The 22267-nt window shown below is 41.7% G+C and overlaps 1 protein-coding gene across 3 annotated transcripts in view; it reads right to left on the bottom strand.

The window, feature by feature from the left end:
• Nucleotides 1-22267, bottom strand: part of LOC138287834 (tight junction protein ZO-2-like) — a 390358-nt gene that overhangs the window by 46884 nt on the left and 321207 nt on the right. For all 3 annotated transcript variants that reach the window (XM_069228742.1, XM_069228726.1, XM_069228733.1), the window contains 2 exons: nucleotides 21293-21631; nucleotides 3391-3476 (listed from right to left, as the gene is read on the bottom strand). In XM_069228742.1, coding sequence (XP_069084843.1) covers nucleotides 3391-3476; nucleotides 21293-21631 — 425 coding nt within the window. The remainder of the gene's footprint in view (nucleotides 1-3390; nucleotides 3477-21292; nucleotides 21632-22267) is intronic.

Below are 22267 nucleotides of genomic sequence, written 5' to 3'. Positions count from 1 at the left end.
ACAAAATTTGATAGTAACACTGGAAACCCATCGGATGAAGATAGTGGGGTGCCAACTTTACCCAATCAGAAATTAGGGGACTGTACAACAGAAAAGGGATAAAAACCTTTGACACGAGGAGCCATTAGGAGATGCCATTGCAAACTTTTGTTATGACCCCGACACTTTGTCACTCTGCCTAGAGACTTTGCTGTTTGGTTCTTCAAACCATCCTCGCCCTTATCTTGCCCGTTATATACTTTTCCTCCTTATGAGGGAAGTGTTCCTTCTTACCCGTCTTGCTGAATTCCCTAGCTGAAGGCGAATCAACTGATGTCCTGAGGATGAACACTAACTCTGTATGCTGACCCATTACGGAGGGTAACTATATGATGATGAATTGTAATTGTCTGTTTGCCTTTCCTTTCTAGGTACCAACTGCTTCTTTTGACAGAGACCATAGTTAGATGTTTTCTAAATTGGTGTTACCAAATTGTTTTGCATGAAGCCCAACATGCCAATGCTAATTAGAGGATAGTTAAGGGGTTCACTAAAACGGACGCAAATAGACAAATGACTGGATCAATGCTTTGTTGAATAATGTGCTAATGATACTCTGCTAAGGTTAACCTATGTTGACGTTGTGCTATGTTCTAATGTTCGTGATCTTTGCTTTGATGAAATCTTATATGAGTTGCCATATTATGACAATGCTGATGTGTTTCATGGTTTTTAGACTAATAAACTTACTAGTAGAATTGTAATCAATAGGGAATAAATATTACAAAATCAAACTAAACTGGTGTGGTTATTCATGACTGAAAGGTCATGGTGGTTTCCGAGTCTTATTGATAATGTTATTGACTTGTTGATTGACATGTTGATTAGTTATCTCGTCCTAGGGTGTCTTCAATCAGGGTCAAAAGATTCATTGGCCTAAAACGAGTCCCAGAGTGAATAAATTAACTGGAAAGGGACGCGTTAACACAGTCATAAGACAGGCAGGTAACTGAGCCCACTGGGGTCCTTTAACAGTTCTGTGATATCCCTAAGTCTACATATTCAAGGAAAAAATACCAAAAAAAAAAGTGGAAAGTCTGACCATAAACCACCTTAACTCAAAATTCAGTTGACCGGATTCCAACACAAAACGTGTCATCATAACTACACTTACACCCAATGTCCCTGGACATCCACCTCACTTTATTGAACTACACACTACAACAAACACAATCTTCCACAAGCATCACACAAATCTCCACAAGGACAACACTCTGCACCACACACATACAAAACAACAGCCCAGCACTCCAATACTCCTCACACCCAGTCACAGGTGCTGGCCAAACCAACACAACTAAGTTCTAAGCCGCAGAAAGCACTTATTTGCATTCAGTACCACCCACAACAAGCATGCATCTACACAACAACACATAGCACTGCATCTTCTTCCTCAAACTTGTAACTAAACTCCATGCTGAGTCAAAAGTAAATGCTAACACATTACTCCCAGAATAAGCTAAAGGTGGACAATTTAAATTTCCAACCTTTCTTGTAGTACTAACCATTTAGCACACCACATCTAGTAATATACACTACAATTACCAAACAAAAGTGGTCAACTTAACCTGGAAACTTACTAACCCAATACATGCATTACCAATAAGATACATATGGTACATCTCTATACGCAAAAATCACCAACCAGACTCTTCCCCAACCTAATGAAGATTGCAGTCAATGGCAAACAAGGCACATTTCTTTGCAGAAGTACACAGAATAATGCAAACTCTATAAAAGCTAAATAACCCCGCTGACTAATTAACTGAATGTCATTTTAGCTTTGCAATTGGATAAGTGTCAGACTTTGTTTTGACTTCCCATGACTTCAGGACATAGTACACCCGCTTACAACCCACTGTAATTTGGATCACCAGTGTCATAGGAGACACTCCTACTTTTCTTTTTAAATTAACCAGGAGGCATTAGGTAATCGTCCTTCAACATCCCTAGACCCGTCTCAATCAAATATTGGCTTACTACCTTCCTTCATGACATCAAAGTCTACTACTTAGCCAGCTCCTCCCTAGGTCTGACATCCAAGACATTATAAAGGGCCTCTCACGAGCCCCTAAACAGCACGCCCTATTCTTCCAGCACCGTTCGACTCTCACCCGAAGGGAAAGTTCCCATTTACTGGTTGCTTTGCATTGCCACAGTTCCTCTCTCCATCACCTTGAGCACAGTGCTAGCTGGAGCAGTATTATCTCCTCTGGTAACTCTGCCCCGAGTACCATAAACATGCCTGTGCAAGTCACCTTAATTAGGAAATTGTACTGCACACTCACCATTGCTTCTCCTTATGTGAACATCAGTGCTGAATGTACAACTGCCTGAAGCTACGGGTCATATCAAGGGTTAGTTTACTAAAAAGAAGATATAATGCCTCTTCCACAGTCTCCATGGCTTATTTGCCATGGCGCTGTCCTTAGAACACTGTCTCCACAGCATTGTCCTTAAACTGGGACACATCATCTCAGTTTATAACACTCCTCAGTTATCTCCTTGCCCAGGCCAAGACTTGCCAACCCTCCTCACTGGACTACTCCTGCCCAGCAGCGTGATCTCATTCCACTTGCCAGTGGATGTGAGGGTGGGCAAACCCAAGCTAGTCCTCCATGGTCAGCAGGCCCTCTTCCTTCTCCCAGTAGGCCTTCTCCTCTGCCAGAAATGGCTGCCAACTGCCAGACTATTGCTGCTTTTTAATGCAGGTATTTAAACCATCACCAAAATGCTGTAGTCTAAGGGTCATTCAAGAGTCTGGAGCCACTTAGGTAGAAGGCAAGACTATTTTATGTTGGGCCTTCAGAATACAGCCATGGGAGGTAGGTCCTATCAGGGCTCTATTGTCTCTTCAACTGTCCCTGTTTCATGGCTTCCATTGAAGACCACACACCCACATTCTATCACATCTTTAACAATCAGCATTCCACTCTCTGCATTCCAGACACCAGCTCAGACAAGCAGGTGATCGGAACATATAGAATACTACCCAAACGCCGCTTTCATGGCCAAATAGGAAAGATTGATAAAGCACTTTTGTGTTCTTACTTGGGCCCTGGATACCAGTTCCATACTTTATACTGCATTGTATTATACATGTCCAGCTATGTTTTATTCCTCAAGGAAGTGGTAGTAGACTTTGAATGGGTGGAGAATAAAAGTAAGTTATTAGTACACACAGTAGTTCAGTTTCTATAAAAATTTTACAGGTATAAAATATTAAAGTTCTTCAATATGCCTCACTATAATAAATCCCTACGGACACCACTATCATATTATAGGAAATAGCAGGACTACAACCATACAGTTTTTATAGAAAACCTAAAGAGAATAATCCATCAAACCTACCTGATGGGCTGCTGCCAGTTCTGTTCAGGCTTTTGTACTTTAATTGGCACAGCATAGATATCAGGATGTTTCTGTGCCAACTCCAGCTTCGGAGAGAAAATGCATTAAAATGTTACAAATAATTTGCACCATAAATTGAATGTCAATTTTCAATTATATTATACGCATACTTTGTTTCCACTACAAATTGATAATATACTTGCAATGTCATACTTGAGTAGGCAGTGCAGCAATTAGAGTATTTACAAGTTATACATATCCATAAAATCAATACCACCAGACCTAGAGTACAGAATTCTTAAATTATCTACACATAGGGACCACAATCTGGAAGATATAGCATGCAAACCTGAATGCAGCTTACAATGTTACAAGGTATATGTTTGCTGTATTTTAGCAGCTGTATCCCCTACCTCCATGATTAAAGAGTATGAAAGCACTTTAGGAACTCACATCTCAAGGTGCAGATTGACATCAACTAGAGTATTGTTGGGGAAATTAGGCTGATCTAGGGACAATCAATTTTAATTCAGAATAACTAGAAAGGAAAATGTTACTTACCCAGAAAGCATTTGTTTGTGTCTACATGTAGTGCTGTAGATCCACTTGCTCTGCATACTTCTGCCATCTAGTGCTGGGTCTGGAAAGTTGCGAGTTGTTTTTCTTAAAAAAATGTTTTGAGTCACAAGGTATAGTGACTGCTGCTCTTGCTGGTAATGCACATGGGCATCAACTCCACTGTTAGATTGTTTTCCCGAAGGTTGGTGAGAATGGAGTGTATTGTAAGAGAAAAAGAAGAGATGACCATGCAAATTAATGTATGAATGCTGTGAAAAGTCTGCAACTGCCACATGTGTCTGGGGAGGCGGGTGGGAGCATGTGAATCTACAGCACTACATGCCACAAAAAGATACTTACTGGATAAGTAACATTTTCCGTTTGTTGACATGTGTGGCTGTAGACACATGTCATGCATAGAATGTAAAGCAGTGCCTCCCAAAAGCAGTGGCTAGCCTGTGGGTGTTGCAGCGGTCTGAGAAAGCGCAAGCAGCACTGCCTGTCCCACATTACCTTGCTGGCGTGCTAGGACATCCATACAATAATGCTTTGTGAAGGTGTGGACCATGAGGCTGCCTTACATATGTCAGCTATGGGAATGTCACCTAAAAAATCCATAGTTGCGCCTTTAAAAAAAAAAAAAAATTAACAAGTAGAGTGTGCTCTAGGAGGGATATGTAATGGTCTTTTGGCTTTAGCTTAGCACGTCTATATATTTTCAAACATCCACCTAGCTATGTCAGATTTAGATATAGGGTTAACTTTTGTGTGGTGGTGAGAGGGCAACAAAAAGTTGTTTAGTTTTTCTTAAGGTTTTAGTACCATCAATGTAGAACGTAAGTTCTCTCTCAACAGCTAACATCGTAATCCACATTGTTTCCAAAAATTCCTAGGGAGATGCATCAAAAGCGGGAAAGGGGACCCCCAACAGGTATATCTAGCTTGCACATCACAGTTTAACAGTAGAGTATACATGAGTCATGAGATACAAGTTATTTGACTGATGTGTAATTTATCACAGGAAAGACAGTCTATTCAAGAACCATCACTAGACGTCTGGATCCAGCCCTGCGACTCCAGGGTCTCTCTCCTTCTCTCATCCATACCCTTTCCCCTGGAACACTGCGGTGCCGATCATGTGTATTTAAGTGGGAGATACGCACCCTTTAGGTGGAATTGGGAACAAGCAGCTTGGTCAACATTGTGTCTCCGTGGGACAAAAAGGTTAATGCTTGACAAGAATGCTGTCTGTTTTGTAGGTACGCAGCTATAGCTGCTAGATGTAATCTTATGGCAGTGTACACTAAGTTTACTTTTTTGCAAGTGAAGAAGGTACAAAAATAAAAACTACCCTGACTGACACTGTGAAAGGGTCATATTGTTTGGATATGCCGTAGCAGACTAAATGTTTCCATTTTGCTGCATGACATACTATAGTAGTAGGTTGACAAGCCTCCTTAAGAATATCAATGCATTCCTGAGGCAATTTAAGGTATCCAAACTCTATGAACTCAGGAGCCATATCACAAGATTTACTTCTTTGAGATTTGGTTGCCTGATCTGACTGTGGTTTTGAGTGAAGGTCCGGGTTGAGGGGAAACTTCTCGTGACGAACCACTGACAGTTCTAGAAGAGGGGTAAACACTCCTCCCTCCCGTTTCGGCACATAATACATGGTTGTCATGATGTCTGTACGGATTAGGGCAACCTTGTTGAAAAGGTAAACTGTGAGTACTTTCAGCAGTAGTTGAACAGCGAGACGCTCTATGTAATTGATGTGCATATTGCGATGTTTAGGATCCCACAGGCCCTCGACTGAGATCCTAAAGGTGAGCACCCCACCTGAGATGCGTCCATTGCTAGAATGATCTGAGAAGCAGGGTCTAGAAAAGGCCACCCCTTTCACAGGTTGTTTTTGTTCCAGCACTGTAGAGAGGGATGAGTATGGCTGCCTACCAGAACTAGATCTTCCAGACAACCCTGTGACTGACACCACTGGCATGCTAGACATTCCTGCAATGGGTGCATGTGGAGATGGCAATTTGGTACTATGGCAATGTAAGAAGCCGTTATCCTAAAAGTCTCATAATACATTTTGCTGATACATGATGATTGGGGTGAAGGTATGAAAGTTGTGTTTGAACATTTTAACAGGTTAGCAGGAACCCAGTGCACTCCAGTGAAAGCTGCATAAAAAAATAAAAAATAAAAAAAATAAGACAGAGTGTGTGTGTGGAGGGTACTGAAACCAGAACCCAACTTCCTACATGTGGTACTTAGGGCAGAAACCGAAGGGAGTCCGTCCCATTGGAAGTTCATTCTCTTTGAGCTGGATCTGAGAAAAAGACGGCCTAAAGGGCCTCTGTTGGAACATGTCAATCCGACGGGCGATTGCTCCTGACCCGGAATGCAAAGGATAGAATGTACACATTCAAAAAGACAATACAAATGGGGGAGGAGGTATCCCGAACATTAGAGTCTGAAAAACAGCCTTGAACTGGAGGTGGGTGTAAACATGACCGGGCCCAATGGTGGAAGAAAACAATCTAACAATGGAGTTGATGTTCATGCGCACTGCCAGCAAGAGGTGAAGTCACTATACCTTGTGACTCAAACAACTTTTCAAAGAAAAACTATTTTCAACCTTCCGGACTCAACATAGGTGACAAAGATATTCTGAGCATGTGCATCTACAGCCACACATGCCATCAAACACTGGCGTTCAGTTTTCTAGCCATGTTTGGCATGTTGGAGTGTCCCAAGCTTATTAGTTGCACATGACTTTCTGGTAAAGTAAATGTGACACCTGCTCCCATGTATTTATATAGCTAGCAGTGGCATAACGTAAAATTATTTAGCTCCCTGCAGAATGTAGTGAGTGGCCCTTGAGATCAAGCCCCTCAATAGAATTAGGTGGAAAGGAAGTGCCCATGAAAGGAAACAAATCAATAGGACTTGTATAATATGGAAGAATGTTTCAAGGCTAGGAAGTTGGCCTTCAGTTTGAATGTTGAAGCACAGAACTAAGAGGTTTGAAAGTAAATTTCATCAGCACAAAGCTAACTGGAAATATCACTTATGGAACCTCATGGAAGTGAAAAGCTACAATAACTGGGATTTTTTTATTTAAAGTAGTGCAGTGTGCTATTATTCTAAGTTATGCCTTTTCTAGTTGATCAATGTCATGACAATTTATGAAGTCAAAGGATTACCCTTCTCAATCACTGTGAATAAAGATCATCAACCAAACTGCCATCTATTCTCACACAAAAGTGATATTAGAGTGGAAATGAAACAAATTTCCCACACATTTTGAAAATATGCCAAAGGTAGGGCATCAAGATCAGAATAATTGGACAATTGCTTAAAATAATTACTGTCCAACAATGTTCCTATAGGTCTTCTGCCTCCTGTTTCTTATATACACATGTATTTTGTAATGTTTCATTTTCAACATGTGATCACATTTTGAGCACCTATTACAGTGTTAGAGTCCATGTTTATTCACTGTTTGAGCTCATCTAATTTTTTCAATTAACACAAGGTCTAGGTAGCTGTCTGGATGATGAATCGTTATGCACATTAACTGACAAGGGTAATTTATTGACACCTGAAATTGTCATGACTAAGGAACTATACATGGCATACCTTAGGGCTGTGCCTCAGTGAACACTGTTGGGTGTTTGCAAGATACACTCAGGTCTGTTGGGAGTATAGGATTACTTGTGTTAAGTAGGTAATCTTTAGAAGTAAATGGTATTTGTTTGCAGGCTTAAAGCAAATGATATTCTATTGCAATAAAGCTCTCCTTGGGAGGGAAAGCCATATCTGAGCGATAAGTGGAACAGCCACTGTATGGGAGATTTGCTAAGGAGGTGCTGGAAAGATTGGTGGAGTGCCCAGGGTAGTATTAAAAACCAGATGGAGAGACCCATCTTTAAAAATAAGCATGCACATAAATTCAAACATTGTGAGGTGCAATTACAGCGAGGTTCCTTAATAAATACACTTTGATTTTGCTGTAAATTACAGTAGATTCATAATGGTAATGCTTACCCATGCATGGCAAACCAGAATTTATGAAGTCTTTCCTGTTGGAATACGGAAGGAGATAGCCTACTTATTGAATGCATATAGGAATTTGATCCGTGGTCCTCACCTCAAACCTCTCCAGTGTGAAAAACGATTAAAGCATACACTCTATCTCCTGTGTCTTTCAGTAACAATGAAATATGAGAGAAGGTTTCCAGGCATCCCTGTTGAAAGCTCTTCAGAGAGTATATGGGCACTTAACTAGTATGGAATGCAAGTAATCGGTAGGTTATATGGATATCTCACTACCGTTGTGTTGCCATCAGTGAACTGTACGGAAAAAGACCTATCACTGCCTGCTCCATAGCAAATGTAAAATTCTTATGAGCGAGGTATAACCATTTTTTTTTAAAGTGAGTCTGGGAAATGGGTGGTGAGGCCCTCCAGTAAAAATATTGGAGAGAGAAACTGCCAGGGGTAAAAAGAGAGTCAGAGTAAAATGGAGGTGGACCACCTTAGCTAAAAGCACAGTCCACCCCAGTGTATGCCAGTCTTCGGACAGTGATAGAGAGGGCAATGGGGATAGAGGTACGTAGGAACACTCATATATTTTACAAGAAAACCCAGTAACGGGAATTTCATCATGCTGAAGGCACCTGCATACTTTAGACGTGTAGGCAAGCTTTCTCACAGTGAGAAATCACAGAACAAGTCTGTAGGCAGTCACCCCAATTAATTTATGCCAAAGGTGATCAGAATCCAGTGAAGTGAGAATCGGGTTACGTTCAATACTGAGCCTAGAAGCACTTGAACAGAAGCTGCACTTCTTATCAAGGACAGAAACTAAATTCTCGAACTCTGGGGCCTGATTCCAGGATGTCTCAATCTGTAGGCCATTTTGTTTTAATGTGTATGTACATCTATACAATATATGTTATTATTTTGATGTTGGGGCTTGCTTAGTGTTTAAACTAGATATGATTATAAATGCCTGGGTACTACCTGTAGGATTAGGGGAGTGTGGGGAGATTTTATTTTTTCTTTGATTGGGCACTTATTTATGATAGACATATATTCGAGTTTTAATAAGTTTTATTACATTTTCAAATTTAGGGTGAGTAAATTGAGCAATTTTTACCATCTACAAATAACCCAGGAGATATTACTTGTGCACTCATATCTGAAAGGACCCCAGAAGTTTCTTTCATGACTATGTAAACTGCCCTTATGAGAAACAAAATACTCACTTTTACCCTCCACTGACAGGAGGCCTGTGAACCATTCCAACATTAATACTGCGCTCTTAAAACGCAACAGTCATGAAGTCAGATTGACAGAAACCCAACAAAACAAGAAAACTGGTCTGTCTCAAAACCTAAAGCAGCAAGGACCACAAATGCATTCACCTGAAAGAAGGGTTAAGAAAGCACCTTCTCATGTTCAAGGATTTTAAACCTTCTGTCCAAACTCTTGAACCCAAAACCTGAGAGCATCATCTCAATCCAACAGAGGATTACAATGCTCCTAACTGGCACCAATGAGATAAACGGTTTGGCAATCGTGGAAAAATACACCTAGGTGTAATGGATGTCATTTTACTTCTGATCTTGTCTCGGAGAGTTTGTTTTACAGTGCATTCCCACAAGGTTTAGACAGATAGAGTATTTGGATGTCCTGCAGAAAGTGCATCAGTGTCTTATATAAGCAAGTGGCATCGACCACGAAGGCAAAGAAAATCTCTATTTCACTTTTCTTCCTAACCGGTACAGGAAGGTGATTTAACAAAACAACTCTCGTCCATCCAAGCATTAACTATGTTTTCACTAATATAAATCAAGTATCCAAATTTTTAGAATCAGCAGGGGAAGACCATCCAGAAAAAGTGGAAGGGTAGAGCAGAATCTTTTGGATATAAAACTGCAGCATCAGAGACCTTGGGGGTATGCACATATTCTGATAACCCCACAGGGGGAAGAATTACAAAATGTTTTTCAAGGCTCAGCCCTTAACTGAATAACATATTCTCAATCCATGCTGATGCCAAGCACAGTGATACTAAATGAACGATAAGCTGTAATATCTGAACGGTGAAGTCTGAGCAGTGCAATAAAATCTCAGTGCACTGCATGCTTTTATTCATGCTAAAATAACCTACTAATAAATACAGTTTATTGGCCACAAAAGAAGAATTATTAATAGGTGCCCGCTCCTTTACGCGAATGTCAATTTCTGCCAGAAAGGTAAGACACACATGTGACTACTGGAAGGACTGGAAAGGAGTATTGATGGCATAGACAATGTCACTCATCTGCGCAAATGGAGACACCAATGGCAGTGAACCACACTCAGGCCACATGGACTCCTGCTGGGGAAGAAAATGTAGGCAAATTATATATCACACTTTTATTTAGTTGTATGTTTTCTGAACAGAGCAAGAAGAACCTTCAAAACGTTGGAGCAAGCCTGCTTCCCATTATGAACAAGGAATGCAAAACTATACAGTCCTTTTTAAGGAAGTTGTTTTAATAGCCTGCTCAGGCAACAGAGAGGACTATAGGATCTGACACTGCACCCAATCTCAGCATACACAGCACCTGACAGGGACTGGGATCAGTATCAGTAGGCACATGATGCACATGCCAGTGATCTCAGCTAATTTTTAAAAATAAGACTCAAGGCAGATTAATGGCAAGGCAAAGAGGACGGGGGGGGCGGGGGGCAGCATTGAAAATATGCATATGCAGTGCACCCTGACACTGCAAAACAAAGCAAGGGAAATGTTTAGTAATCCACTCATTCATTTTACGTTTTCCCAGGAGAACGACCAAGGAGGAGTCGGGTGACTGAGTACTGAGATTGGAAAATCTATATTTCTACATTTATTATAACAATGTAGAAATGCATTAACATATGCACCAACATAAGAATGCTTACAGACCAAACATTCCATGTTTTGGAAAATACACCTGCAACAAGTACAAAATAATTTGAGTAAAATATCTCTGATCCGAGTGGTCTTAACCATGCTTTTGATTTGCTTATGCACAAGGGGACTTCTACAAATTGTGTCACAACAAGGACTGTATTTACTTTCTAGTAGTACGCCCATATTTTTCTGGGATTCATAAATATTCCCCATTTCCTGGAGAAGAGTGCAGAAAACTAACAAATGTTCTTTGTCAAGAAGACGAAGAGATTTAGGTCCTGTATGTTGCAGGGATTTTGTTGTTGTTTTTTTCCCCCTTTTACAAATAGTTTTTTTTTTTTTTTTTTTTTTTTTTAGATGCAGTCACATTCTTATAGCAATAAAAGGAACAGTTGCCACGTTCAGGACACTGCATTATAGCAAGGCATCCATGCTACAGGCATAAAGTCAAAATGTAACTTGTCAGAGTAAAAGGGAAGATTTTGTTTTAGTATTTAACACAGCAATTCCATTCACACCCTTCTAGAGTTTACCTCTTCCATGTATAGCGATTACTGTGGGTGTATCTGCATCATCTGTCTTTGTTTTTCTCAAAATGAAGTTAAGAAATCAAATGAAACTGGGATGGGTGTTTTCTAAAGCTGGGAAGAGTATCTGCATCTGTAACCGTAGCAGTAGATAGCAATGTGGATTACATTTCTCCTCCCTGGTAGTGTATAAACCATAAGCAGTCATCTTGCTGCATTAATGTATCACTAATTAGTTTGGATTTAATTATGATGTCAGAATTCCTGCCAGAAGTGAGCTATGAATTTGAAAGCTATCACTCTCAGGGGAAAAAAAACATCGACTAGTGGCCAAACAAATCGTGTCTCTTGATCAGCAAACAGATTAATCTCTCCTAACAAAAATAACTCTGTTGTAGGTTACTAAAATGGCAGGCAGTAATTTAAGTACCTGAAAGTGGTAGAACCTAACTCAAAAAGTCTTAACTTTATAAACCCCCATCATAAGACTACAGTGCCGAGTCTACAGGCATCCGATTCAGACAAAGCTTTTATCCTGGCCTGAGACATTTCACCATATGAGAAACCTTCCAGAGCAAGTTATCCGCCAGTTTATCAGAGGGCGGAGGAACCTTTTTTGTTCTGCTCTCTTACAATTAATTCTAGTAATTCTCACGAGTGTCTCTATATCCTTTGTATTTCTAAAAACGTAAACCATAGAAACATGAGGCACTACCAGTAATATATCTCTATTGTGACAGCTATTCACTCTCATCGATTCTTTCCTCCAGACCTCTACTACAGCTGACACTACCCTCTCTCAAATGTGTATTAACATACTATGAAATGAATGAAATGAAAACAAATTCATAAAGCTAGCATATATCAAAAGCTGTCAAGGCACTATACCCCCTGGGAACCACCAAACCTGGGAACATCAAAAGCAGCCAATCTAAATGGAGCTTAAGTCCCTAAGAAGCAAAAAGTCAAGTTTTCAGATCCTTTCCAAAAGCCAGATGGTTCTCTATGCCTGTTAAATGACAAGGAAGAGTGTTCCACAGTTTGTCTCTGGCTACTGGAAAAGATCTACCACCCTATGTAAACTGTATTCTGCGCTGTACTTTTGACATTTCCTTGTTATGTTTCTCCTGCTCTGTGTATACTGCTCTGATAACATTCAGGACTGGCTGTTGCTTAACAAAAGCTCAAAAATCAAATAATTATCATGGCTATCCACAAGAAAGAACTGATCATGATTCAAAAGTACGCAACGAGGAGTGGCAGAGAAGGCATAAGTGTATTTCTTTGACAGTCCGTGCATAATTCGCTATCACTATGTGCCCATCATGCATGTTCTGGAAACCCATTTTCCATTTGTTGTAGCAGATCTACTTTATACCAAGTCTTGGCTAACTTGATAAGACTGGCAAGGACGGAAAGAGAAAGCGGGCGGACACTGAAGGTATGGCTTTGCCATTTGATTGTCAGTGACAGTTGTATCTACTGCCATTTCCACAGAAAACCATACAGGCCGCTCTGGCCCATCATGGATGGCAGATGCTATTCTGGGCTATTAAAGGCGTATGGTGGGTCCTTGGTCCATTATATCACGGCCAGCCTGGTAAGTCCTACAATATTAGCAAGATCTTTAGAATTTAAATATTTAACTGCAGCCAGGAGGGATGCATTCGAATGCCCATGGAGGGGGTTCTGGATGCTAGTTTTACAATGAGTGTGGTGGAAAAAGTTGTGTATATATACAGAAAGAAGAAAATTAGTTACTTACCTGTAACTGCAGTTCTCCAGTATTGGTATCTTTCATAGATTCACATGCTTGAATCATCCCCGTCGTCGAGGTGGGAGCCTCACGGTAAATTTAAATATATAAAAAGCAGTAAGTCAGTAAAATTAAAACCAGTAGGCCCAAGTAGGCCTCATAAGGTATTTTACAGTCTATCCACTTTGTTTTGTGAAAAGACCCAAACTTGAGTATCAACCAATCAGGATTCAGCCCCTCCCAAACACTCCCCAACAGAGGCTGAATTCCCTCAGATTTTCTATTAGGAGTGTGAAGTTTAATATCTGTATAATAGAGGAGCCTCTGAGGGGAGGAGGGTGGGTCGCATGTGAATCTATGAAAGATACCAATACTGGAGAACTGCAGTTACAGGTAAGTAACTAATTTTCTTCTCCAGTATTGGATCTTTCATAGATTCACATGCTTGAATCCGAGTAACGAGCAGTAATGTTTTCTTACTTACTGAATTACATTGACTGTAATTCCATCGTAATTCTATACGTGATGTGATTCACATTAGTTCAGTTTTAAATATGCACTTACATATAATTATATTTATATTCACAAACATACGAATATAAAAGCAATAAAATGTGTGTGGCCAGAAATCCTGACACAGTTTATGCTATTATTATGGAGAATACGACACGTTAAACAGTAGAAGAAAATGAACCATTAATGACCATACCTCGAGTGTGGTGGTGGGATGTGTAAGAGGCTCACCTTAACGAAATAGATGCCTCAGCACTGCTTGTCCCACTGCTGTATCGACCTGGTTTGTCTCCTCTAGACAGTAATGTCTTGTAAATGTGTGTTGGCTGGACCATGTTGCTGCTCTACAGATGCTATGTAGTGGTACACCTGCAAAGAGTGCCGCTGAAGTGGCTACCGATCTTGTAGAGTGGGCTCTCACCTTGGTGTGGAGCGGCTTTCCTGCTTTTGAATGGCAGAATTGAATCGCCAGGCCAATCCATCTTGCTAAAGTCTGTTTGGATACCGCGTGTCCCTTCTTTGTTCCGCCGAACGCTACAAATAATTGATCCGACTGGCGGATGGCCTGAGTTTTCTGTAGATAAAACTTTAAACATCTTTTAATATCGAGAGAATGTAATGTTTTTTCCGCCACTGTTTGCGGATTTGGAAAAAAGGTTTTTAAGATGACTGGTTCATTTAAATGAAATGTTGAGGGAACTTTCGGAATGAATTTAGGATTTGTCCGCAGGATGACACCTGAGTTTGTAAACTGGAGGAACGGCTGTTTGATGGTGAACGCCTGAATGTCACTGACTCTTTTTGCCGAAGTAAGAGCTAACAGTAACGCTGTTTTCCATGCGAGGAATTTTAGGTCAGCTTTGTGGATCGGCTCAAAAGGAGCTTTCATGAGTTGCATCAACACAACATTCAATGACCATAGAGGCGGGGGTTTCCTAATTGGCGGGAAGACCCGAAAAAGGCCCTTCATAAATTGCTTGACAATTCTTGTGGAATACAAAGAGAGTTTATCTGGTGATCTGCGGTATCTGGAGATTGCCGCCAGATGTACCCGTATGGAAGAATATGCAAGTCCTGATTTTGCCAGGAGCAGGAGATATGGAAGTATCTGTTCCGGAGTAGAAGATAAAGGATGTATATTTTCCGCTGCACACCAAACACAAAACCGTTTCCATTTAAGTCTATAGGTTTTGTTGGTAGTGTCAGCTCTAGCTTTTGCTAAGATGTCTCTACACTCTGGGGAGATTTTGAGATTTAAGTATTCATTGTGTTCAGGAGCCAAGCCGACAAATGAAGAGACGACGGATGTGGGTGTGTGACTTGTCCCTGGTGCATCGTTAAAAGAGTCGGACTCTGTCTGAGTGGTAGATGTGGTCGTTCGGAGAGCATGAGGAGCTCCGTATACCATATTTGTCTGGGCCATCTGGGAGCTATGAGTAGAAGTCGACACCCCTCCGTCTTCATTTTTCTGATGACTCTCGGAATGAGCGGGATCGGAGGAAAAGCGTAGGCATAAACTCCTGACCATCTCATCGAAAACGCATTCCCCCACGAATCTTTTTGGGGAAGCCAACTTGCGTAGAACTGGCATTTCTTGTTCTCGAGAGTGGCAAATAGGTCTAAGTTCGGTTTGCCCCATAATAGAAACAGGCCATTGAGAGTTTTCTGGTCTAGCTCCCACTCGTGATAAGTAATTACTGTCCTGCTCAAGGTGTCTGCTAGAACATTGATCTGTCCTGGCACATGCTCCGCTTTTATTGAAATATTGTGTTTGATGGCCCATGTCCAAATTTGTTGGGCTAGCTGCGAGAGTTGTAGGGACCTTGTGCCTCCTTGCTTGTTTAGATAAAACATGCTGGTCATGTTGTCCGTCCGGATTAAGACGCTTGAACATTGTATCTTTGGCAAGAAAGCTTTTAGAGCTAAGTGTATTGCTTTGAGTTCTAGATAATTGATGTGGAGCTGGCTCTCTTGCTGATTCCAGATTCCGCTGATTTGCAGGTCCTGGCAATGTGCACCCCATCCTTCGAGAGAGGCATCCGTTGTTACTATGTAACTTGGTGTTTGAAGAAGAAAAGACAGCCCTTTTGAGAAATTGGTTGGAGTCGCCCACCACCTCATAGTGTTCTTCATTAGAGGCGTTATGCGAATCTTGTCTTCGAAGGAGCCGAGGACCTGTGTCCATTGTATGTCCAATTGCTCTTGCAGGGGTCGCATATGGAGTCTGCAATCTGGGACTAGCGGAATGCACGATGATATCATTCCGAGCAATGATTTGTAGATGCGGACTGAAACGAACTTTTTTCTGGATAGGTTGTTTGCCAACGAGGTTAACTTTTGTTTCCTCTCGTGTGATGGGTACGCTTTGCTGCGTACTGTGTCCAAAATTGCTCCCAAGAAACTCAATTCTTGTTTGGGGTATATCTGAGATTTCTGGTAGTTGACTACAAACCCCAGGCTGTGTAACAAATGAAGGCAATAGGAAATATGATTTGTTACTTGGAATTTTGAGGGTGCCTTTATAAGCCAGTCGTCCAGGTAAGGGAAGACCTGGATACCTGCCTGGCGAAGATGTGCTGCTACTGGAGCTAGCATTTTTGTGAAGATTCTGGGGGCTGATTTGAGACCGAATGGTAGAACCCGGAATTGGAGGTGCATACTTCCTACCCTGAACCTTAAAAATTTGCGATGGTTGCGATATATGGGGATATGAAAATAAGCATCCTGGAGGTCTAGGGATGCCATCCAATCGCCCGTGTTTAAGAGACGCAGGACATCCTGCAACGTTACCATCCTGAACGATTGTTTCTTTAGAAACTTGTTTAGTGCTCTCAAGTCCAGGATGGGGCGCCAGTCTCCTGAGGGTTTCTTGAGAAGGAAAAACCGGGAATAGAATCCCTTGTTCCTTTGAGATAAAGGGACTGGTTCTATTGCTCCTTTTGTTAGCATTATCCTTACTTCCCTGAGAAGTTGGCTCAACCTCAGAGGCGGTGTACCCGATGGTGGGACACTCGGTGGTGTTTGGATGAATTCCAGAGTATGACCTCTGGTCACCACATCTAGTACCCATCGGTCCGATGTTATAGCCTTCCACTTGGGGAAATAAGAATTGATGCGACCTCCGACCTTCAATATTGATTGGGGAGGTGTTGAGATTATCCGCTGGTCATTGCTTTCTGCCTGTATCTCTTGCTCGGGCAGCTCCTCTTCCTCTAGCCGGATGTTTGTAAGCTGCGGCTGGTGGTAATCGATAATGTTGCTGTTGTTGATGGTGCTGATGTCCTGGTCCTGTGGAGGAAGATGTATATTGTGACCTGTATTGTTGGTATCCACCTCGAAAGGAGTAATTACCTCTACCCCTTGCTCCACGAAAAGGTAGTTTTTTATATTGCAGGGTACCTAGGGATTTTGCCGTATCGGTATCCGTCTTGATAGCCTGCAGCATATCATCGACATGTTTGACAAACAAACTCTCTCCATCGAAGGGCATGTCGAGAACACGAGTCTGGACTTCTGGCCTGAATGAAGTAGCTTTAAGCCACCCTTGTCTGCGCAGGACTGCTGCTCCAGCTAATTGTCGAAAGCCAGTGAGGGAAATATCTATTGCACTGTCTATTATCTCTGCGGAAACCCTTTCTCCCTCCTGCAAGACCTTTTTAGCCTCCACCTTGAGATCTTCTGGCAGTGAATCTACAAAAACGGACATGTCTGCCCACATCTGCCGATCGTATCTTCCCAGGATGGCGAGGGAATTTGCCGCTTTGACCGTTACTGCAGCAACCGAGGAGAATTTCTTACCAATATTGTCTAGTCTCCTTCCCTCTTTGTCTGGGGGAGACGCAATAGGTGTAGAGGGGTTTTTGGATCGTCGTTGAGCCGCCTGTGATATAACCGAGTCAGGTTTCGGTTGTGAGACTAAACAGGCCGGAGAATCATCTGGGGCCTTGTATTTTTTCTCTAGCCTTGGCATTTGTGAAGGCACTGTTGCCGGGTTTTTCATTGCCTTCAAACCCTCCTGCCACAAAAAATCCACAATAGGTATGGCTCTTACAGATCTCTTTGATGGCTCTTTAAAGTCATACAAAAAACACTCAGTTTCATGGGAAACAATTTCCAGGCCAAAACGTTTCGCCGCTCTCTCTATGATATTATGGAAACCTCCTATGTCTTCTGGAGGAGAATCCACTGGAGCTGCTGGAGGTGGAGATGGTGTGGGAACGAGATAGTCGTCCCATTCACTAGCAGCTGAATCTGCTAACTCGCCCTCTTCCCTTTCGTCGTCCGACGAGAGGTAAGCTTCCGGAGCTTGGCTAGTTACAGGTCTACTAGCCTGAGGCGTTTCGGAAACATTAGTAGTTTGAGCTTGCTGGTAACTCTGAGGTCTAGGTGGCGTGGACTGAGTTGACGGTGGGAACCTTTTATAGTAGTCCTTCAACATATGTTGTAAATCTGTCACTAATGTGCTAGGCATAGCTAGAGGTGGATAAGATGTTGAAGCATAACTATGCTGGTAATGTTGATTCTCTTCTTCATCAAACTCTTGACATTTGACATTTAGTTGGGACGGGCTACTAGCTGCCCCAAACATGCCTTGAACGTCATCATCCTCATCGTCTAAAAGATGTTGCGGTGGGTATGGCAGCACCTTACTTGGTGATGTATGCATCGGCAAAATGTCAGATGGCTTGTCTCCTATATTAATAAGGGAAAGGGGTAAGAATCTGGTGGAGTCCTCATGATGGTATGAGGAATGAGCTGGTGAAATGTCCAAAGGTTTGTAAACTGTTAATGCTGTGGTAATCGTCGGATCCATCGTCGACGGTTCCCTCGTCGACGGTTCCCTCGTCGACGGCTCCCTCGTCGACGGCTCCCTCGTCGACGGCTCCCTCGTCGACGGCTCCCTCGTCGACGGTACTGTCGTCAACTGTACTGTCGTCGACGGGTCTCTCGTCGACGCTTCCGTCCATGACTGCGTCTTTTCCTTAGTCGACGGTCCCTTCGTCGATGGGTATTTTAGCGACGATGGTCGCTTCGCCGACGTAGTTTGCGTAGATGGGAGTGCCCTGGATGATTTGTGAACCCAGGAAGCCTCCGCTGTCGACGATGTGTTTGCCGACGAAGCTCTTTTGAAGATTTTTGCAGTAATAATCGTCGTCGATGACAAAGGTGACGACGTCATAATCATCGGTGAGGACGGTGTTGTGAATGTCGACGATACTGTGGTCGCTGTTACCGTCGACACTGTCGTCGACGGGGCGGTCGTCGACGGTTGTTTTTTCACCAAAAAGAGTTTTTCTGACTCTTTTTGTGGTGACAGAGACAGGGATGGTTTCTTTGAGGTGCTTTTCCGGTGTAACGGCGTAGTAGGTTCTGAATGAACCTTTTTTGGTCCATGTTTAACTGCCTCTTCAGTTAAGACTTGTTTAGTCTTTTTGTGTATTTTTCTTGGTGGTTCATCCGCACCTCTCTCTCTCTCACCTGTTCTCTTCTGAGGGCGAGAAGTTTGTGGTGACTCTTCGCTGTCTGATGAAGGATGCTCTAAGGCTTTTTGTTTTTGCAGCCATAAGAGAAGTCTACCCTCTCGGTCTTTGAGGGTTTTTTGACTAAAGGTGCGACAGATTTTGCAGTCTCTCACCTTATGGTCTGGATGAAGGCAGTAAATACACTTCTTGTGGGGGTCATCAATATGTAGTCTCTTCTTCCCACAGTTGTCACAGTCTCTGAACAGACCCTTCTTTGCCTTTTCAGACATAGTAAAGTTGTAACTAGTTTCCTGACAGAAAAAACAATCTTCAGTCGGAAAATACGAAAAAAACTGAGCAGAGCTCAGGGAGACTCCCTTCACACGACGTGCGGTAGAAAATCTGAGGGAATTCAGCCTCTGTTGGGGAGTGTTTGGGAGGGGCTGAATCCTGATTGGTTGATACTCAAGTTTGGGTCTTTTCACAAAACAAAGTGGATAGACTGTAAAATACCTTATGAGGCCTACTTGGGCCTACTGGTTTTAATTTTACTGACTTACTGCTTTTTATATATTTAAATTTACCGTGAGGCTCCCACCTCGACGACGGGGATGATTCAAGCATGTGAATCTATGAAAGATCCAATACTGGAGAAAGAGGGAGCCATTGATGCAGACGTCTTCTGACAACCTTTATCTCAATGGTATGCAAAGCACTCCTATAATAAGTGAAATCAGTTCCATGTGAAAAACTAGATGTCAAAAACACGGATGCAGAAAACTTCTCTTTTTTCATAATGGTTTTTAATTTGTTTTTTGATGGTTTGAGAAAGATGCTTTTTCTCAAAGCTTTGGTTTCTCTCCCTCTAAATGGTTTCAGACATGCACTGCAGTCGGCCTTTTTATGCATGTCCTTGCATATTTAAATCTGGGGAATGATAATTCACATTCATTTTTTATTTAAATGCTTTTTCAGCAGTGACTGTCATCAGAGGAAAACATTTTGCTAATGACAACCATGTTCAATACCTTAAAAAAACCTGAAACCGCTCCGCTCGTAAAATATATATGCAAAGAAAGTCATAGAAAGTCACTGCAAGAGACTGTACAATCCTACCCATCACTTGGAGTTTGGTAGATTGGGAGGAAGGGATAGGGCTTTGTCTAAATCCTTCTCCAGTGCAATGAGAGCGGTTTGGAGAAACTCTCAAACTCTCATGAAAATAGCTCCTTCCTTCACAAATATTTAACCTTTTTTTTTATAACAAACAGTGACATTACATGTTCTGAGTTTTCTTAAGAGCTTCAACTTCTTTCTTTCTTTTTAAAAGATGGGAAAAATGCAGGACCAGGAGATGTTTTTCGTTACGGTATGTCCCTGCCATTTTTGGGCTCAGTTGGAAAGTTCAGAGATAAGTTGCAAACTCCACAGGCTTTTTACATCTTTCATGCTTAACTACTTTGCAGAACGCACAGAGGATTCTGCTTTCTCAGTCATTCTGTGCTACAGCTTTCTCTGGCCCTGCATGTTGAATGGTCATGGTGTATCCCAGGAACTATAGATGGAATTAGGATTTGTTATAGAAATAATGTGCTCAAAGGCAGTAATGAGCCAACAAATATATTTAAAAGCATACTGCAAATCATAGCAAAAAAAATGTTTTATCATGTGGGTCTACTAGTCAAATTCCTAAGATCCTATGTCCAGTGCCATAAAAAAGTTAACTTTAAGTGTGGTTTGTAGAAGGGAGCACTAATATAAAGAATGCCAATATCAGAGTGTCTGTCAACGTCTAGGGCTTCAAGATCCTCCAAAGTGTAATTATTTGAGGTCCACTAAAAGGCACCGGAGATATTCAGAGAAGTTGGGAATCTTAGACCAGCATGCATGCATGAAAATGCAGAAATCACACCATTTATCAAAGCCAGCGCTCATGATGTTTAAAATGCTTAAGAAATACTTACATGTGAATATGGTTTAGGCATGCAGTAGTAAATCATGCATGCATGTATATACCTTGTGGATTCAAATATAGCCACAAAGCAAGCGCTGAAAATTTATGATATTTAGGATTTTCATCCACTGATCACATTAACTCAACAGATATTGTTTTGCAATTGCTTCTCACCCTTGCATTCTGTGCTTCTTGGAGCTCCTGAATCCTCAGTGCCTTTGCCTTGTGGTCCATTTTCTCAAATATTTTAACCTTTCCAAGTACAGATTTTGGAGCAGTGCTATTATCCACTGCTTTCTGTTCTGAATCATCATCTTCCTCTGGTGGGAGGTTAGTTTGCGGAGCAGGCTTCAATATGGGGCGTCCAGCAATAGTTGGCTTCTGAGCAATAGGTGGAGGGGCCATCTTGCCTGATCCAACAGAGGCATCACTGCTGGCAATACTAGGGCCACTTGGCTTGGACTCAGAACTTCGCACAGAATCAGATGGATCTTCTTTGCTCTGAGGTTTGACCTGTGTACAGAGTGAGATTGTAGCTAAATCAAGACACCACATTTACTACTTTATTAAGACTTAGTCTTGAAAAACTGCAAACGTCTTGTTGACAGAAAATATTATATGACTAACAAATAGGGATTAAGTCTACTTTTTAATAATCACAGTTCACAGTCTAGAAAGACTTTCCAGTATGAAATATGCCTGTGCTTTGGTACTATTCTGTGCAGTCCAGATCTACAAAGAGAATTTGCAGTTTTCAACATCAACATTATCACCTCGTGCATCTCCACCCGTATCAAAAAGAAATTTAAGGGTACACATTTACATTATCCCTTCATTTAGCCAAAAGTGTTGGGGTTACGTGGAAGGCTCTTCTTCATTCGTCTCCTAAAATATGACACAGTGCTTGAAATGAGAAAAAAACAGAAAAGGAGGAACATGCATCTTACTAGCTCTTTAGCTTACTTTGCTTTTTAAATAAAATTATAAACATATCTTCCTTTGAAAGCACTCAATTAGGGATCAAGTAGGATCTCTGCTAACCTGCAGGAAAATAAGCAATTATGACTTTGTTTCGGGGACTGCACATAATTCAGGCAGTCAAACTGTACACGAGAGAATAAAGTACAACCTGAGGGATTCTTGATGAAT

Source organism: Pleurodeles waltl, chromosome 1_1 (genome assembly GCF_031143425.1).
Source record: "Pleurodeles waltl isolate 20211129_DDA chromosome 1_1, aPleWal1.hap1.20221129, whole genome shotgun sequence".
Taxonomy (NCBI): domain Eukaryota; kingdom Metazoa; phylum Chordata; class Amphibia; order Caudata; family Salamandridae; genus Pleurodeles; species Pleurodeles waltl.
This window is presented reverse-complemented; position numbering and strand designations above follow the sequence as displayed.